This window comes from Thalassophryne amazonica, chromosome 19 (assembly GCF_902500255.1).
Source record: "Thalassophryne amazonica chromosome 19, fThaAma1.1, whole genome shotgun sequence".
NCBI lineage: Eukaryota > Metazoa > Chordata > Actinopteri > Batrachoidiformes > Batrachoididae > Thalassophryne > Thalassophryne amazonica.
This window is the reverse complement of record NC_047121.1, coordinates 46,278,131-46,294,916: the sequence shown is the minus strand read 5'-3', so window position 1 is coordinate 46,294,916 and position 16,786 is coordinate 46,278,131. Positions and strand designations below refer to the sequence as shown.

Below are 16,786 nucleotides of genomic sequence, written 5' to 3'. Positions count from 1 at the left end.
ATATAAATGCAACATTTGTTTTTGCTCCCATTTTTCATGAGCTGGACTCAAAGATCTAAAACATTTTATTTATACACAAAACAACTTTTTCTTTTGTATCTAAATTAATCCAAAATCTGTTCTGTTGGCTTGTGTGGTGAAATGATTGTGTTATTTCACATTTAATGTAAATCACTGTAACAATCAGAAAATAATGCTTCTGTGATTTTGTGCATTTCTGTGGAGAAATTCACTCACTGATAACCACACCTGCTCCTAATCCATCATCAATCCCACATCTGCCAACCATCCAGTAGGTGGCAGACTTCAATTGGATATTACATAGGCAAAGCAAAGTTGCCTTTTTGATTGATCTGGTGAGTCAAGTTCACATGTTAGCAAAAGTGCATGGACCTTTCCACTCATCCTTCCACTCACTGCATTTTAGAAGGTACTGAAAGCCAATCATTAAAAAAAAACTAAAGAGCGACGTATTTGATATATTTCAGCCTGGACTGCCCACACCAGCAGAAGAAAACAACAAAAAAAACTTCAAGAATGCAATTGGGACCCTTTTGGCAGGAGTTACTGAAGAGAGACACGATTTAATCGTTTCACAACGTGTGTGTAAAGCCAAACAATGTTGCCAGTCAGTCGATGTAAAGGTAAACAGGTCAAACTCTCGCAGCGTTTTCGGCGCCCCGGCATTCCTGCTGTCTGATGTCATAGCGCTGAAAGACTCCGTGTATCCTTCCGCCAACGAGGCACTACCTCGCATTTTACACCGTTTTTTCGAGGCGACGGGTTAAAAATTAATCTTCCATATATTTGGTTTGCATTCCAACAAAATTACGGGTTAACCTAAGAATTTCCCAACTGCTGCAGGTCGTACACGTACTAAAACTATAGAGCCGCGGATGTAGCCGCGATACACTTGTTGCTCTTCCAATCCCAAGAAGCGAAGCACGCTTGGAACTTGAGTGAACTGTTGCGGCAGGAGGCATGGACAGCTCCGTAAACTCCAGAAACAAACTGCGAGTGAACTTTCTTTATGTAATTACGCTAAATAGCTCATAAATAACTAATTGACCTGGAAGGTGGAACTATTCATGGATGCCTAGTTGGACCAAGCTGCCACTCACGGGTAACGGTAACTTTGCCAAAATATTTACCGGTGGGGACGTCAGCTTCCCAGGGGTGTCGTCTATTTGCTGGAAAGTACTTTAGCACGCTAAAGCTAATTTCTATGTAACGAGCAAGTACACTTCTAAACTTTTTTTTTTTGGTTTGAGGAATTATATGTATGTTCATGTTATTAGGGTTTCCGAATGCTGTGTAAGGCAAGTGGTACTTGATGTGTAACTACGTGGTACGTAGGTGGTGTGTTAGACGTGCACAAGTGTTGAATCAAGAGTGTTTTGTCAGTTCTGGGTGTGACTATTCACCGCCATGGGATTAGTGTAAACAAAAACATGCACGAATAAACTGCACAGAAGTCTTTATTTATAACATAGATCAGGTGGCCTGATGCGCATCACTAAATGTCCGTTGATTCGCTCTGTTTCATCCAAGTAAATGGGGAGATAAGACATGTAACATCTTTTCTCACTTACACAATATATAAAGTCATATTTTTTAAAAATTAGATTGATATGATCTGGTATGACACCTGTTTCCCCAACACTTAGACCTAAAGTCAGTCTTAATTTTAAGATGCTTTTGGGAAACAGGACTCAGGTATAACGTATACAATCAGGTCCAAACGTATTTGTACAGTGACAATTCTTTTTTGTTTGTACATCATTGCAGTGGAGTTGAAATAATACAATCAAAATGTGTTGGAAGTGTAGACTTTCATCTTTAATTTCAGCATTCAACTAATATATTGTATTAACAGGTACCCCAGTTTTCAGAGGCTACAATTAGGGCCACAGTTCAGGGGCTGCATCCTTCCAAGGCTGCATATGTTGTAGTGGTGCAACTAGGCAGTCTCATTTCAGACGCTTCTTGAAATGCAGGTGACTAATGCAGTTTTTTTTCTCTGGAAATGTAGGATACAACAGATGTGTCCTTTGCGGCAAAAACACTCCCATGACTCATTGTGTGATATATTTTTCCCTTCAATACAAAATAGTTGGCTTAAAAAAATAGGATAATTTCAGGCGCCATTTTTACAGTTGTAAATAAGTGATAAGTAAAGTATAATAACTACTGAAAATGATGACAAAACAAGAGGTTATGCCTGCTACTCTAGCTTGTCACATCATGGTTGCTAGGTCCAGGTGTAGGGGTGGGATAAGCTAAAGGTGTAATCACACCATGACAGATAAAACAAACTGTTACGTATTTAATTTTTTTTTTTTCCCCAGTGGCAAAATCACGTAATCTATCGGTCTTCTGTGGTTGTGGGGCTCTGATGGACATATGATGTCACATTTCTACTTGTAACACAGAGAGCTCTGTTCAGCAAATTGATTTTCCCAGTTTCAAGGTATATATGCACATTGGGGAAAGCTGCATTGGAGCATGAGTCGCAGAGGTCTGAACGCACATTTGGATAAGAATGAAGAACTCAGTGATGCCTTCTCGCCAGGGTTGGACTGGGAACAAATTTCGGCCCTGGCATTTTTCCTCTGGACCAGCCCACTATTGGCCCGACGAATCCACCCCCAAACACGCACACGCACCCGTCCATACCGAACCCCCAATGAACAAATACTATACACCTAAACATCATGAACACACACCTAAACACACACTTTCACTGTCATTTCACCTTGATCATAGTACAAAACGCGTTCCCGGCGCCACGAGGGGGCATCCTGATAACATTAAAGGCAATTACATATTTTGACGAAATTACAAGTTTAAATGACTACATATGTATGTATATATATATATATATATATATATATATATATATATATATATATATATATATATATATATATATATATATATATATATATATATAAAACCATGAGGTTTTTGTCACAGAAATCCTACTTTACAATCACACTCAGTCCTTGTTAAATTATTTCCTTTTGCATTTATAATAAACATTTGTATTTATTTAGTGTTTGTTTTTCTGGTTGAAATAATATATAAATAATCTACCAGACTTCAAAAAATATACAAGTTTCCATGTTATTTTATTTGTCTAAAAATAAATGTCTGAACAAGAAATTATCTAATCTGAAATAACAGGTGGTTTTAATACAGATGAAAGGTTTCTAAAGAACCATTTATTGATTTATTTACCTATTTTAATTACAAGTGTTCTAAACTTTTTTAACAGTAATCAGAAATTTTGAGGTAACAACACAAAAAAACATTTCCAATGATTTTTCTTCAGAAAACTGCTCTATAAATGAGCAGTCCTGTCACACGTTAATGTTTTGTACAGATCAGTGGTTTCTGCACCAATCGGATTGGTCCAATCCATTTTGTAGAGATCAGTGGTTTCTGCCATGAGTCTTCCGTGTTTTGGCCCGACGCGTCGTTCCTATTGGACAATGCCAAGGTACGTCACAGCTCAGAGTGTTGAAAGTTGGCGCACCTCATCTCGACAGAACACCGGCTCTGTGGTATGCAGGAGATCACTTGACCGAGCGTCTATACGTTCAAACAATAATTTAAAAAAATACTGTCATCACTCTTCACTCTTAGTCAGTCTTTTACAATGGTGCAGCGTAAATACACGAGCTTTCCAGGAGCGCACGTCTCCTCCGGTGCACACTTTTTTTGGGGGGGGGGGGTGATGATAAACCCCCCTCCCCCTTAATTTTTTTTTTTTTTTTTCTGGCGCCGGGTCTGACAAAACGGAAGCAAAAGCAGCACACAAGCGGAAAAAAGTTTTTGTGTCTCCGAAGTGTGTGTGTGAGTGAGAGAGAGAGAGAGAGGTAATGTGTAACCACTGCTAGGATTCACACAGCAGCAAATTAAGGAGCTGCAGTCTGTAGCTGTTGCATTTAAAGATTAACAAAAGTAAAGCACAGTTAATTAGGATAAAAGAAACTATTCCAACCTTGTAATCAGTAGGAGAGCGGAGAGAAGTCCAGGCGCTGAGGAGTCAGTCCATTCACAGGGGCGGAGCGGCCGCCTGCTCTTCCTGCAATCTGATTGGCCACCCTGTATGCTTCTCCAATTGTCATTGGCTGTTGGTCATGTCAATCATTGTGCTCGATGTAAGTCTCTGTTGTGTGATCAAATGGAAACAAAACTGAAACCTAGAATAAGACTGCGCCGTGTATGAAACACTACAGAACTTTTATTTTGACACAAACTCAGGAAGTGGTTCTGCAGCTGCGCCGATTAAATGCTGTAGCTTCACCGATCACGGATTTTCCTCGTGTTGACAGTAGCGTGCGGTTCGAGAACACTGTATATTTCCATAATCTCTATAAATATGGGAGGGCCGGCCCACGCACGTCTAAACGTGCAGCGGCCCACCGGGCAAATGCCCAAAAGTCCGAGTATGCTTCTCGCCAAGAGAATTTGCCAGGCACTTTGAGTTCCAGATATAAAAGATTAAAAGCATGCAGCCATGTTGTCTTTTTCTTCAGTCTGACCAGAAACAGCTGCGTTCGGCCCTGTCTCTCTGTTCATACAAAATTCACACCCTGTGCCGGAAGCTTTGGCTAATCAAAAGCCCAGTCTAAAACATCAGATAGCCGTAGGATAAAAAAAAAGAAACATATGAGTATTGTAAAAGTAAATAACAAGTAGAGGACAAAATGGTAAACAAACGTGCAGGCAGCGGGAAAGTTCTCAGCCTAATTGCTGCTCAAAATTTTAAGTACGCACAAAACTTTTTAGCGAATTTGGTGGGCTCAGCTGACAAGGAATTCATTTTGTGGATGGGGAAAAAGGACTTTTGTATGACAAAAACAAACATAAATGGAAATCCAAAATTTGTATCAGCTCCTCATACTTTCCTTGATCCATTATGGTGTGACAGGGGCTTAATGATGCAATAACAAAATGTTTCTTGTGCTAGACTGTCTAATTTCAGAATGGTTAGTTTGCGCTCCAGTCTCAGAAGGCCAGATCTTTGTAGGACACAGCCTTTGAAGGGTGTAGTCCCTAAATTGGCACACAGTGTATAACGTCTTCAGAATTGTCGTGGGCTTCCTCACTTGTCTCTTTCTTATGCAGTAATTCAGCTTTTGAGAACAGTCTACTCCAGAGAAATTTAATATGCAGTATTATACTCTGCTTTTTTTTTAATGACTGATGTAAATGAAGTCCAACATGGTGATTTGGAAATGCTCTTGTATTCATTGTCTGGCATGTCCAAAGAAAACTGGCTGTAAAAGGGTTGATTTGTATGAATGGTGATCCTTAATTTTAATTTGTCCAAGTACTTACGGCCTCCGAAAATGGAGGGAAAAATGGCTGTAATTCCTAAAGGGTTAATGCAGTATATTAGTTGAACTCTTAGCCCTTTTTAAAGCTTTGTGCACCTACAGTAAGGAAAATAAATATTTGAACACCCTGCGGTTTTACAAGTTCTCCCACTTAGAAATCATGGAGGGGTCTGAAATTTACATCTTAGGTGCATGTCCACTGTGACAGACATAATCTAAAAAAAAAAAAAAAAAATCCGGAAATCACAATGTATGATTTTTTTAAAATAATTTATTTGTATGTTACTGCTGCAAATAAGTATTTGAACACCTACCATCCAGCAAGAATTCTGGCTCACACAGACCTGTTAATTTTTCTTTAAGAAGCCCTCTTATTCTGCACTCTTTACCTGTATTAATTGCACCTGATTGAACTTGTTACCTGTATAAAAGACACCTCAATTCACACACTTCAGTTCAGTTCACACACTCAATCAATCACACTCCAACCTGTCCACCATAGCCAAGACCAAAGAGCTGTCTAAGGACACCAGGGACAAAACTGTGGACCTGCACAAGGAAGGGATGGACTACAGGACAACAGGCAAGCAGGTTGGTAGAAGACAACAACTGTTATGATTATTTATTAGAAAATGGAAGAAACACAAGATGACTGTCAATCTCCCTCGGTTTGGGATTCCATGCAAGATCTCACTTTGTGGGGTAAGGATGATTCTGAGAAAGCTCAGAACTACACAGGAGGACCTGGTCAATGACCTGAAGAGAACTGGGACCACAGTCACAAAGATTACATTAGTAACACATGATGCTGTCATGGTTTAAAATCCCTGCTCAAGCCAGCACATGTCCAGGCCCATTTGAAGTTCACCAGTGACCATCTGGATGATCCAGAGGAGGCAAGGGAGAAGGTCATGTGGTCAGATGAGACCAAAATAGAGCTTTTTGGAATCAACTCCACTTACCATGTTTAGAGGATGAGAGCAACCCCAAGAAAACCATCCCAACCGTGAAGCATAGGGGTGGAAACATCATACTTTGGGGGTGCTCTTCTGCAAAGGGGACAGGACGACCACACCGTATTGAAGGGATGATGGATGGGGTCATGTATTGCAAGATTTTGGCAAACAACCTCTTTCTCTCAGCAAGAACATTGAAGATGGGTCATGGCTGGGTCTTCCAGCATGACAATGACCCCAAACACACAGCCAGGGCAACTAAGGAGGGGCTCCGTAAGAAGCATTTCAAGGTCCTGGAGTGGCCTGGCCAGTCTCCAGACCTGAACTCAATAGAAAATCTTTGGAGGTAGCTTAAACTCCAAACCTGAAAGATTTGGAGAAGATCTGTATGGAGGAGTGGACCAAAATCTCTGCTGCAGTGTGTGAAAACTTGGTCAAGAACTACAGGAAATGTTTGACCTCTGTAATTGCAAACAAAGGCTACTGTACCAAATATTAACATTGATTTTCACAGATGTTCAAATACTTATTTGGAGCAGTAACATACAAATAAATTATTAAAAAATCATACATTATGATTTCCGGAATTTTTTTTTTTTTTTAGATTATGTGTTGTGTGGGCCGCCAGAAGAGGAGGTACTGCTGGCCCACCACCAGGGGGCGCCCTGTCTGGAGTGCGGGCTCCAGGCACCAGAGGGCGCAGCCGCCTCACAGGAGCAGCTAGGGTGACAGCTGTCACGCATCACCTGCAACAGCTGTTACCAATCAGCAGGGGTACATCAGCAGGACAACGTCTCCACCTCTTTGCCGAGATACCGTTCTACCTGGAAGGTAATATTCTCAGCTGACTGCTTGACAGTAACCTTTTGTGATTTTTGTGAGTGATAACACACCTTTTTTCCGTTCCTTTGCGCCCCCTGTTGTGGGTCCGTGTACCGACACTTTCCCAACATTATGTCTCTCACAGTGGACATGCACCTAAGATGAAAATTTCAGACCTCTCCATGATTTATAAGTGGGAGAACTTGCAAAATCGCAGGGTGTTCAAATACTTATTTTCCTCACTGTATGTTTCTGATTCTGCAGACAATGCCGGGCTCCCCACACAGTGAAGTTGGGATTTTATATCCTGTTTGAATCCTTATTATTACATTGGAGATGTTTAGTGTTATTTCTTTAATCTCTTGCACAGATTCTCGTGAAATGATGATGAGCCTCATGACTGGCTGGCATACCACTCACATCATCTTTGGACGGACTACAAAGATAATTTTTTGGGACTGAGTGGAGACCTCCCCCTGAAGACGTGTAAGACATGCCCTTGCCATTTGGCTTGAAACTCAAAAGGACACGAAGGTATACGGTTTCAAGCAAGAGCTGTCTGGTCACTCGGATTCAGCTGCTGAATGGGGAGTTTATTGAGTTTACACTTTCAGTGGAGAGCACTGGGCAGGAATGTTTGGAGGCAGTTGCTCAGAGACTCGAGTTGAGAGAGGTATGTATGTGTTTTCATGCAAATACAAGTGCTGATTGTTCTCTCCTGTAGACTGACCAGCTCAGCAAAATGTGTTCCTGTTCATGTTGTTTTCTGGTCACATGCGTAAAAGAACAGATAAGCTAAGCAGCTGAATCCAAGATAACAAGTTTGTTACTGAATGCTTATAGAATAAAATCTTTGTAACCTGCATCCAATACGTGGGGCAACTCAGCAGATTTATGTTTTACTGCATATGTATTATGTGCATATTAAGTTAATTAAAATTGATTAGAAAACTAATGATGTTTTAGAAAATTTAAAGTAAACACAAGTAGCAGTTTTCACTGGCTGCTGAACGTATTTTTGTGTAGGCAGTAAATAGTGTATTAAGCTTACAGTATGATCATATAGTGACACAATCTGTTAGCCACAAACTAAAAACGTTATAAGCTTTGATGTGTCATATCCTGTTGTCGCTCAGTTCAATAATGGAGAGTAGCGGCCTTACAGTATATAGTGATTTAAAACTGCAGTGTGCATTAATAGAAATCTGTAAAAATGGATTGTGTTTGCTGAGCTGGTAACAGCATAGGGCTTATACAGACAAAATGTAGGTGAATGGGTGTTTGACTTAGTCCATCCAGGGCTGCTTGTGTCCACAATAACTCAAAAACTAAATGCTATAATCTATAAAGATGATCAACCCTTTCACATCTGGTGAGCTTTGATACAACAGAGCAATAAAAAAGCAACTTTGTTTTGCCTATATAACAGGGGCGTTGGGAAAAAAATTGTCAGAATCGTGATTCTTATTCTTAATTCAAAATAGATTCAAAACATTCAAAAATTGATTTTTGAAATAATGTCTCTTTCCGTCACTTTCTCCTCACAGGCGTAAATGTGGAGTTGCTGTTGTGCATTTTTCTCGGCTTCCATTTAAGAATTTGCACTACGTTAGTGAATTAGCTCAGCTTGTCATTAGCATTGAAGAGCAGCAAATGTGAGATGTTCAACCCCCTCCTCTAGCCTTTAAAGAAAATGTTTGGGCACATTTTGGATTGGTATAATGTCCCAGGTAAGAAGGAGCTTGATAGTGACCAACTTTAAATGCAAGCTGTGCAAAATGAAGGTCATGCATTTGGGAAACAAAAAATGCTTGAGTGTATTTAGCACGTCATCACACAGAGTTGAAAGAAGTGGAGTTGTTGCAGCAGCTGATGCAGCTACCCAATGCACACTGCATCACTTTAACAAACTTCCAGCCAATTCTAAAAGTGCAAAAAAAAAAAAGCTGTATCTACTGAATTGATTTAGAATCGGAATGAAGTCGAATTGTGAGATACTGGAAGATTCATATCCCTACTATATAATTTCACGTAGGTGTGTCTGCTCCCCGCTGGATGATTAGTAGATGATTTGGGTTGGGAATCTCTCGCCACCTCACAATTTCATTTGATTACAATTCAGAAAATTGCGATTTGATTACAAGATTATTATGGGTTGGATCTTGGTCCTTCTTTTGTTTGCTTTTATATAGGATTTCTTTTTTCCTCACTATGTGACTACTTGGTACTTTTCAAATCATGGTTTGTGTAGTGATCTATATTGAATTTATTTCTAGTATTCTATAACACCTCAGCCATAGTTGCACCCTTGTGGCTCATTCACTAATTCTAAATTGGGAGCTATTGCCTTTTACTGCCTGTGTAAGTGTGGGCTCATGTACATGCCTGGCCCAGGTTTTTGGATTATTATCAGTCGAGCAAACTAAAATGTAAACGTTCATGTGCACCTCATTGTGAGGCATGTGCACACTCACTGTGCTGTACTAATGCACTTTGTACATGTCAGAAATTTAAAACAGCAATGTGCATTGTGATATTGGAGAACGTTTGTTGAACTGTTGATTTACTTACACTTAAAACTGCAGCAAATGGGGCATGTGACAGCTCTTCTCATTTTGTGAACACATATTTCCTGTTAATTTTGGGTTCAGTGGGGTGAACCTATGTGCACAGTGTGCTCCAACACAGTAAAGTATATTAAAATAGTGGTGGAGAAGATTTTAGGTGATCAGTCAAATGACAGCCATAATACTCAAAAAATAATCTATTTTTCTTTCTTAGCCGTTTATAAAACAGAAAATATCAGTCTGTTTTCACTGCCTTCAATGTGCTTGCAGAGAGTGGAAGATTTGGAGATTTTCTTTAGAGGTGCAGCAAGTACTCAAATCACATAACTTTTATTATTTTACATTTTGAAGTAAAAAAAAATTGTGTTCAGATGTAGCCAGAACTTGTCGTTAGGTGCTTCTTGTTCTGTTGAATATAGTCCAAAGCAGGTGGTTTCTCTCTGTTTCATCTTGCAGCGCACCTCAGCACATGCAGCTTCGCTGCTTGCTTTCTGTCTGATTTTGGAACAGAGTGGCTGTAATGAAGACATATGGCAAATGTACTTAAATTGAAAGTACATTACTGTTTCAAAAAATGATTTGAGTAAAATGGTGTTTATATTACCCTCATACAATTTAATGTCAAAGAATTTAGATGTCTTCTTCCTGTCTTCAAACTATATTATTGGCTGTGGGGAAATTTACTTGGATTATTGTGTGAAAAACATATTTGTAGGATTTAAATAGTTTCACTTGTTTGTGATAATGGATCCATGTCAAGCCCCGGTCACGCACCACTAACGAAAGACACCGAAGCCAAAACAAAACAAGAAATCGTCCGTAGTTTAATGATGTGTTTCTCTTCACCGTATTCTGTTTTGCTTTCTGTGTTGACAGTTCCTCATCGTTTGTGTAGTTCCCGTACCGTCAGTGTTCTGTTTGATTGTCGTCCAACTTTGTTCAACCTTGACAATATCTGAAGGGATCAATAACTAAAGCTCAGATGAGCTGACCATAACTCGTCCATGTGTGGGATGAAAAGCAATGTTGTCATACAGAAACGATAGCGGCAAGAACGCTTTATCAACTACTTTAACTATTTATGCACATTCCAGCCATTTGTGGCTGCAACGTGCGTTTTCCCTTCGTTCAGCTATCGTATATTATTGATTTCAGTTTGGCATGTGTTATTGCTAGTCCAGTTCATTTGTGTTAATATTGCACTCTTGGTTTTTTTTTTTGTTGTTGTTGTTTTTGTTTTTGTTTTTTTTTTTTTGTTTTTTACATCAGTTAGTTAAATTCAAATTCAACATTTACTACATGCCCTGAAATTTCCATAAACAGCAAAATTCAAATGTGGTGTTTTCCTCTGTTCTATGCTTTTTAGATAACGTACTTCAGCTTGTGGCACTTAAACAAACAGAACCAGCAGAGATGGATCGATTTGGAGAAGCCACTGAAAAAACAGCTGGACAAATACGGGCTGGAGCCAACTGTTTACTTTGGAGTTGTCTTTTATGTCCCCAATGTCACCCAACTGCAACAGGAGATCACAAGGTCAAGTTTCATTTGTGGCATTGATTTGGATAGTTTTATTTCTGTTGTTGTTGTTGTTGTCTAATTTTTTTTATTGTGAATTTTGTTTACTTTATTAAATGGGGGAAAGGTTGAAATAAGTAAATATATGCAAATTTGTGTGTGTGTCTGGGGTAGCTGCAGCATTTTGCTTTTAAATCTAACAAGACACTATTTTCTTCTGCTTATGAGCTTATTTAGACTACAAGGCCACGCTGTTATTTTCACAAAACTGCACAAAAAGTCTGATTTAGTTGTTGGTGCCTACTTTGAATTTGTCCCCGTCTCTCTGCAGATATCAGTATTACCTACAGCTGAAGAAAGACGTTCTGGATGGCAAGATCTCCTGCTCACTTGAACAAGCCATTCACTTAGCTAGTCTTGCGGTGCAAGGTAATGAGACTAAAACAACGTGACCTTAAGAATGCAAGATAGCCTTTTAACAGGAACTTTAGTTTGGCCTCAGTCATGATATTAGTCAACGTCAGAAGCATTAGTAAACTGTCACTTCTGCTGAACTTAGTATTCGATTGTGAGAACAAGTAATTAGTAATACATAATTCTGAGAACTGTCGGAAACGGGAAGTATTTACCATATTTTCTGGAGTATGAGTCGCTTCAGAGTATAAGTAGTATTGGTACAAAAATTCCGCTTCAAGAGAAAAAACTTATATAAGTCACACCGGAGTATAAGTTGCATTTATCACTTCATGCAAGAAGAAGCACAATGGATTAAATTGCAGTATTATTCATTTATAAGGCATACGTGTAAAGGAGCACAGCTAATGAGCTAATTAATGTCACTAAGGGCATAAAATACAAATAAACGGCTTCTTTAAGCCACTGAACAGATCATATTTGAGGTGAACGTACCATGCAGTGAAATGTTTGAAAACCCAATCATAGACCCAGTCATAGACACTGTGTCTAATAACTGTCACGCTCTTTGCTGTTTGATAAAGATATTTATTCGTAAACTTGCGGCAAGTTCAGTTTTAGATCAGCTCACAGCAGCATTTATCTGTTTACTGTTCACGTTGCTGTGGAAATGATTGTCTTTTCATTTGTGCCGTAACAAGACACACACACAGACATAAATGTCTGTTTGTTTGCACTGTAACAGCGCACATGCACTCACTGCACACACACAGTCATAGACACTGTGTCTAATGACTGTCACGCTCTTTGCTGTTTGATAAAGATATTTATTCTCATATATTTGCTTGAAGTGAGCATGACTGCTAAGTGTATTTTAACTGGAGGAAAAGTGCAAAATAGTAAAGCCATGACGACTACTCGTTTAAAGAATGCTTTAAGTGTGATTGGAATCGGTTTTAAACGTGCTGAAAATAATCAAGCCCTGTTAGGAAGTTTCCACCTTTCATTTTTTGTTGATTTATTTATTTATTTATTTTTACCAAAAAAAAGGCAGTTTAATGATGTGTTTCTCTTCCCCCGTATATAAGTCACACCAGACTATAAGTTGCAGGACCTTTCAAACTAGTAAAAGAACTGTGATTTATACTCCAGAAAATATGGGACACTGATTTCTTGGATGGAGGCTCATTAAGGATTTTCTGTAATGCTACAAGGCTGTTTTAACTGCAGTACTCTACACTACTCTTAATTTGGTTAACTTACAACAGTAAACGTGTTATCCACTGGTGCAGGTTTAAAGTATTTTCATATCCATAATCTCAAACTATAGACAAACCCCCCAAAAATGGTGTTTTCAGCCACATTTTCTTCTTTGACATTTTATCATGTTGTCACTGTTCGCTGCTTGTTGACATTTGTCTGAAAGCTCAATTTCAGCATTATCTGACTGTATATTCGAGCACTTTCCTATAATACAACATGTAATGAGAACCATTTAACTTTAACCAACCCATAAAATTTGTGAAGGGGTGTGAATCTAGTGTAAATGGCATTTCCATGAGCTTCAGTTCTGACACATCCTCCAGTTTCTGCAAAGGCAGAAGAATCTCAGACGCTGCTGGCAAAGTTATATCAGGCACTGCGACTTACTGGCCTTGGTGTGAGCATAGCAGAGCAGCTGAGATCACTGGCGGTTGCAGTCATGTCTAAATGCCTGACCTGCATACAATTAGTGCAGCAAATAAATCCCCCTCAACCCCCCACCACAACATTTTGACTCTTTTAGTTGCTGTTAAGTTGTTGTGCAGACTTTGCATTTTTGCTTTCATCAGCTTGTGCAGCACAGATTTTGTGTCCCTGGCTGCTAAGGTTTGCAGTGATGGACAGTTGTAGCCTCTCAGTATTGTAGATGCCTGGGATATTCAGCATACCTGTGAATGCAGCCAGCAGCTGGGCTGAAGCTGTTAACCCTTTTAGACCATGATGTTGTCAGACTCTGAATAATTCCCTCCCACAACACGAGCTCTCCTCTCCTAAAATTAGCGTGCAGTGTCATTATACACTCCAGCTTTCCCAAAGCCATGACATCAAGATATTTTCTGAATTTTCTTTTCTTTTCTTTTTTTTTTTTTTGGCGCATACTAAATACAGTACTGGACATGAAATATAATTTGTTTGGAAGGCAGTGTCATGTGCAGTTTGGCTGCTGTACGAGGTCTATTAGAAAAGTATCCGACCTTATTATTTTTTTCAAAAACCATATGGATTTGAATCACGTGTGATTACATCAGACATGCTTGAACCCTCGTGGGCATGCGAGCGTTTTTTCACGCCTGTCGGTTACGTCATTCGCCTGTGGGCAGTCTTTGAGGAGTCGCCCACCCTCTCGTCGTTTTTTTCATTGTTTAGGAATGGCTCAGAGACTGCTGCTTTGTTTGATCAAAATTTTTTCAAAACTGTAAGGCACAACTGAGTGGACACCATTCGATAAATTCAGCTGGTTTTCGGTAAAAATTTTAACGGCTGATGAGAGATTTTGGTCTGTTAGTGTCGCCGTAAGGACGGCCCACGGTGCCTGACGGCGATCTGCGCTTCGAGGCGGCAGCGTCTCGCTGTTTCAAGTTGAAAACTTCCACATTTCAGGCTCTGTTGACCCAGTAAGTCGTCAGAGAACAGAGAACTTTCAGAAGAAGTCGGCATGAGGAGTTTATTCAGACATTCCATTGTTAACGGACATTTTGTAATGAAAGAACGTGCGGGCAGAGTCACATGTCGGGCCGGACCCGACCGTGGGAGGTCACGACAGGAAAAACACCTCCGTTGGAAACCTTAACGGGCAAGTTGGAACATGCCCAAGCTGTTAAACAATTTCTCAGTTACTCACTTGTGGAAAGCCATCAAAAGCCGCCTGAATTTTACAAATGGTTTTCAACACGGAGGTGTTATTCCTGTCGCGGCGTACACAGATTTGCCGAGTCGTCTCGGAAACTACTCGGCGAATTTGCGCGCACGTCTTTCATTACAAAATGTCCTTAAACAGTGGAATGTCCGCATAAAGTCCTCATGCCGGCCTCTTCTGAATCTTCTCTGTTCTCTCACGACGTCCTGGTTGAATTAAGCCTTAAATTAGGATGTTTTCAGGTCGAAACAGGCTGACGACGGCGCCTGGAAGTGCTGCAGGACGTCCCGCTCTGTGGGAAGTCCTTACACCGACAGAAACACCCCATAATCTCTCATCAGCCGTTAAACTTTTCACCGAAACCAGCTTAATTTCTCGAATAGTATCCACTCGGATATTCCTCACAGGTCCAGAAAAAATTTTGATAAAGCAACGCGCGCCGTCTGGAGCAGCGTGTGAAACAAAGAAATTCAGCCGAGAGGGCGGGACCACATCTCACTCAAGGCCTGCCTACAGGGAAATGACGTCACCGACACGCGTGAAAAAACTCGCGCATGCGCACGAGGGTTCAAGCATGATTGGTGGAATTGCATGTCATTCAAATCCATATAGTTAAAAAAAAAAAAGGGTCAGTTTATTGTCTAATAGACCTCGTATTTATTAATTTCTAACATCTTTGTCACCTGCAGCTGACTTTGGAGACTTCAGTCATTATGATGCGCAGGATTTTCTTCAGAAGTTTGTGCTGTTCCCTATTGTAAGCATTTTTAAGCTCAAGTTCTCAATATTTTACCCTTCTCATTTAAAATGAAAAAGTTTAGATGTCCTGTATTTAACTGTTTAAACCACATGGCAGTGATCAGACTTGCCTGTGTGTGTCTACTCAGGGCTGGATCCAGGATGAGCGAGTCCTTGAAGAGGCCACTCAGAAAGTGGCCATTCTTTATCAGTCTTACAGGTGAGCTTTTTAACAGAAAGCAAAAAAGCGTTGTCCATTAAGTTCTGTACTTGTCCATCAAATTTGCAGTAAAACTGCATGTCATGGTATATATTTGTAAGAATGGACATTTTTTTGTCTTGCAGATATATACTCAGAATACTGCTCCAGTTACCGATTACTCACTTTCACTCACTCATTTTCAACCGCTTACTCCAATTAAGGGTCACAGGGGGCTGGAGCCTATCCCCGCAGTCATAGGGCATGAGGCGTGTAAAGTTTTCAGTCCACCTAGCCTGCATGTTTTTTGAACGTGGGAGGAAGCCAGAGCACCTGGAGGGAACCCACGCAACTGTATTTTAATATAAGTGACATATCTCAGTGGTCTCCTAAAGATTTCAGACTGGTTGCTGTTTTCCCCATGTCAAACATTTTGAGCTGCAATCATGACTTATTTAATAGAAACAGATGTAATTATTATGCCTTTTAAAAAAGAGCTTCTACCATAAATTTGTGTTTTGTTCAGCTATTGACAGATTGTGAATGTGTTTGTATGTCTATATGTGTTGGCCCCACAGGAGACAGGCGGCCTGTCCAGGGTGTATGTATCACCCAATGACCGTGAACTTTAAGTGGCATAAGTGGTTCCAGGAGTTGACAGATAGACGAATGGGTGTCTTGTTGTTTTACAGTCCTGGTCACTCCTAATATTTATCTCATATATTTAATTTTATGTATCTCTATTTCACTATACCGTATGAAAATGTTATTTTGTGTGTTTTTCAGCAACTTTGGACTTTTTTTAATGTGATGACTATATAAAATTGTTTCATTTGCATTTATCTTATTTTGGATTCTGAACTTTAAATTTAGGGGTGACAATAATTCAGACCACGTACAGTGTATATTGACTTGTTTGCTTGACATTTTTTGATCTTTTCAGGGGCTTGTCAGCCCCAGAGGCAGAGATGTTGTACATGCAGGAGGTGGAAAAAATGGAAGGCTATGGCCAAGAATGTTATCAAGCTAAGGTATGTCCAGCATATGACTCCCAAATCCCTATGATGAAGTTGCAGAATATTAATATGACTATACTATTGTGCGGCTTTCAAAGTCTTTGTCATTGTCCTCACATGCTTTTTGGGGTTTTTCTGTCTTCATTTTACAGGACGGTACAGGCTCAGATGTTACATTGGGAGCTTGCCTTGATGGAATTTTTGTCGAACACAAAAATGGAAGACCTCTTCTGTTATTTAGGCGAGTCTTGAAGTGACTTTGGAGGATATTTTCTTAACTGTCACAGTTGCGTCAGATAATCATGGTAT

At 39.8% G+C, this 16,786-nt stretch overlaps 1 protein-coding gene across 5 annotated transcripts in view; it reads left to right on the top strand.

Moving 5' to 3' along the window:
- The first annotated feature begins 607 nt into the window (after window positions 1-607).
- Window positions 608-16,786, top strand: part of ptpn21 (protein tyrosine phosphatase non-receptor type 21) — a 49,576-nt gene continuing 33,397 nt past the window's right edge. The window contains exons 1-8 of one of the 5 annotated variants that reach the window (XM_034195315.1): window positions 608-1,123; window positions 7,497-7,799; window positions 11,060-11,229; window positions 11,543-11,640; window positions 15,214-15,281; window positions 15,412-15,482; window positions 16,405-16,492; window positions 16,630-16,718. In XM_034195315.1, the coding sequence (XP_034051206.1) occupies window positions 7,620-7,799; window positions 11,060-11,229; window positions 11,543-11,640; window positions 15,214-15,281; window positions 15,412-15,482; window positions 16,405-16,492; window positions 16,630-16,718 (764 nt within the window). In that variant the 5' untranslated portion in view covers window positions 608-1,123; window positions 7,497-7,619. Of the gene's footprint in view, window positions 1,130-7,496; window positions 7,800-11,059; window positions 11,230-11,542; window positions 11,641-15,213; window positions 15,282-15,411; window positions 15,483-16,404; window positions 16,493-16,629; window positions 16,719-16,786 lie in introns of all 5 variants that reach the window. The other 4 variants (XM_034195313.1, XM_034195310.1, XM_034195312.1 and 1 more) reach the window with 4 other exon arrangements.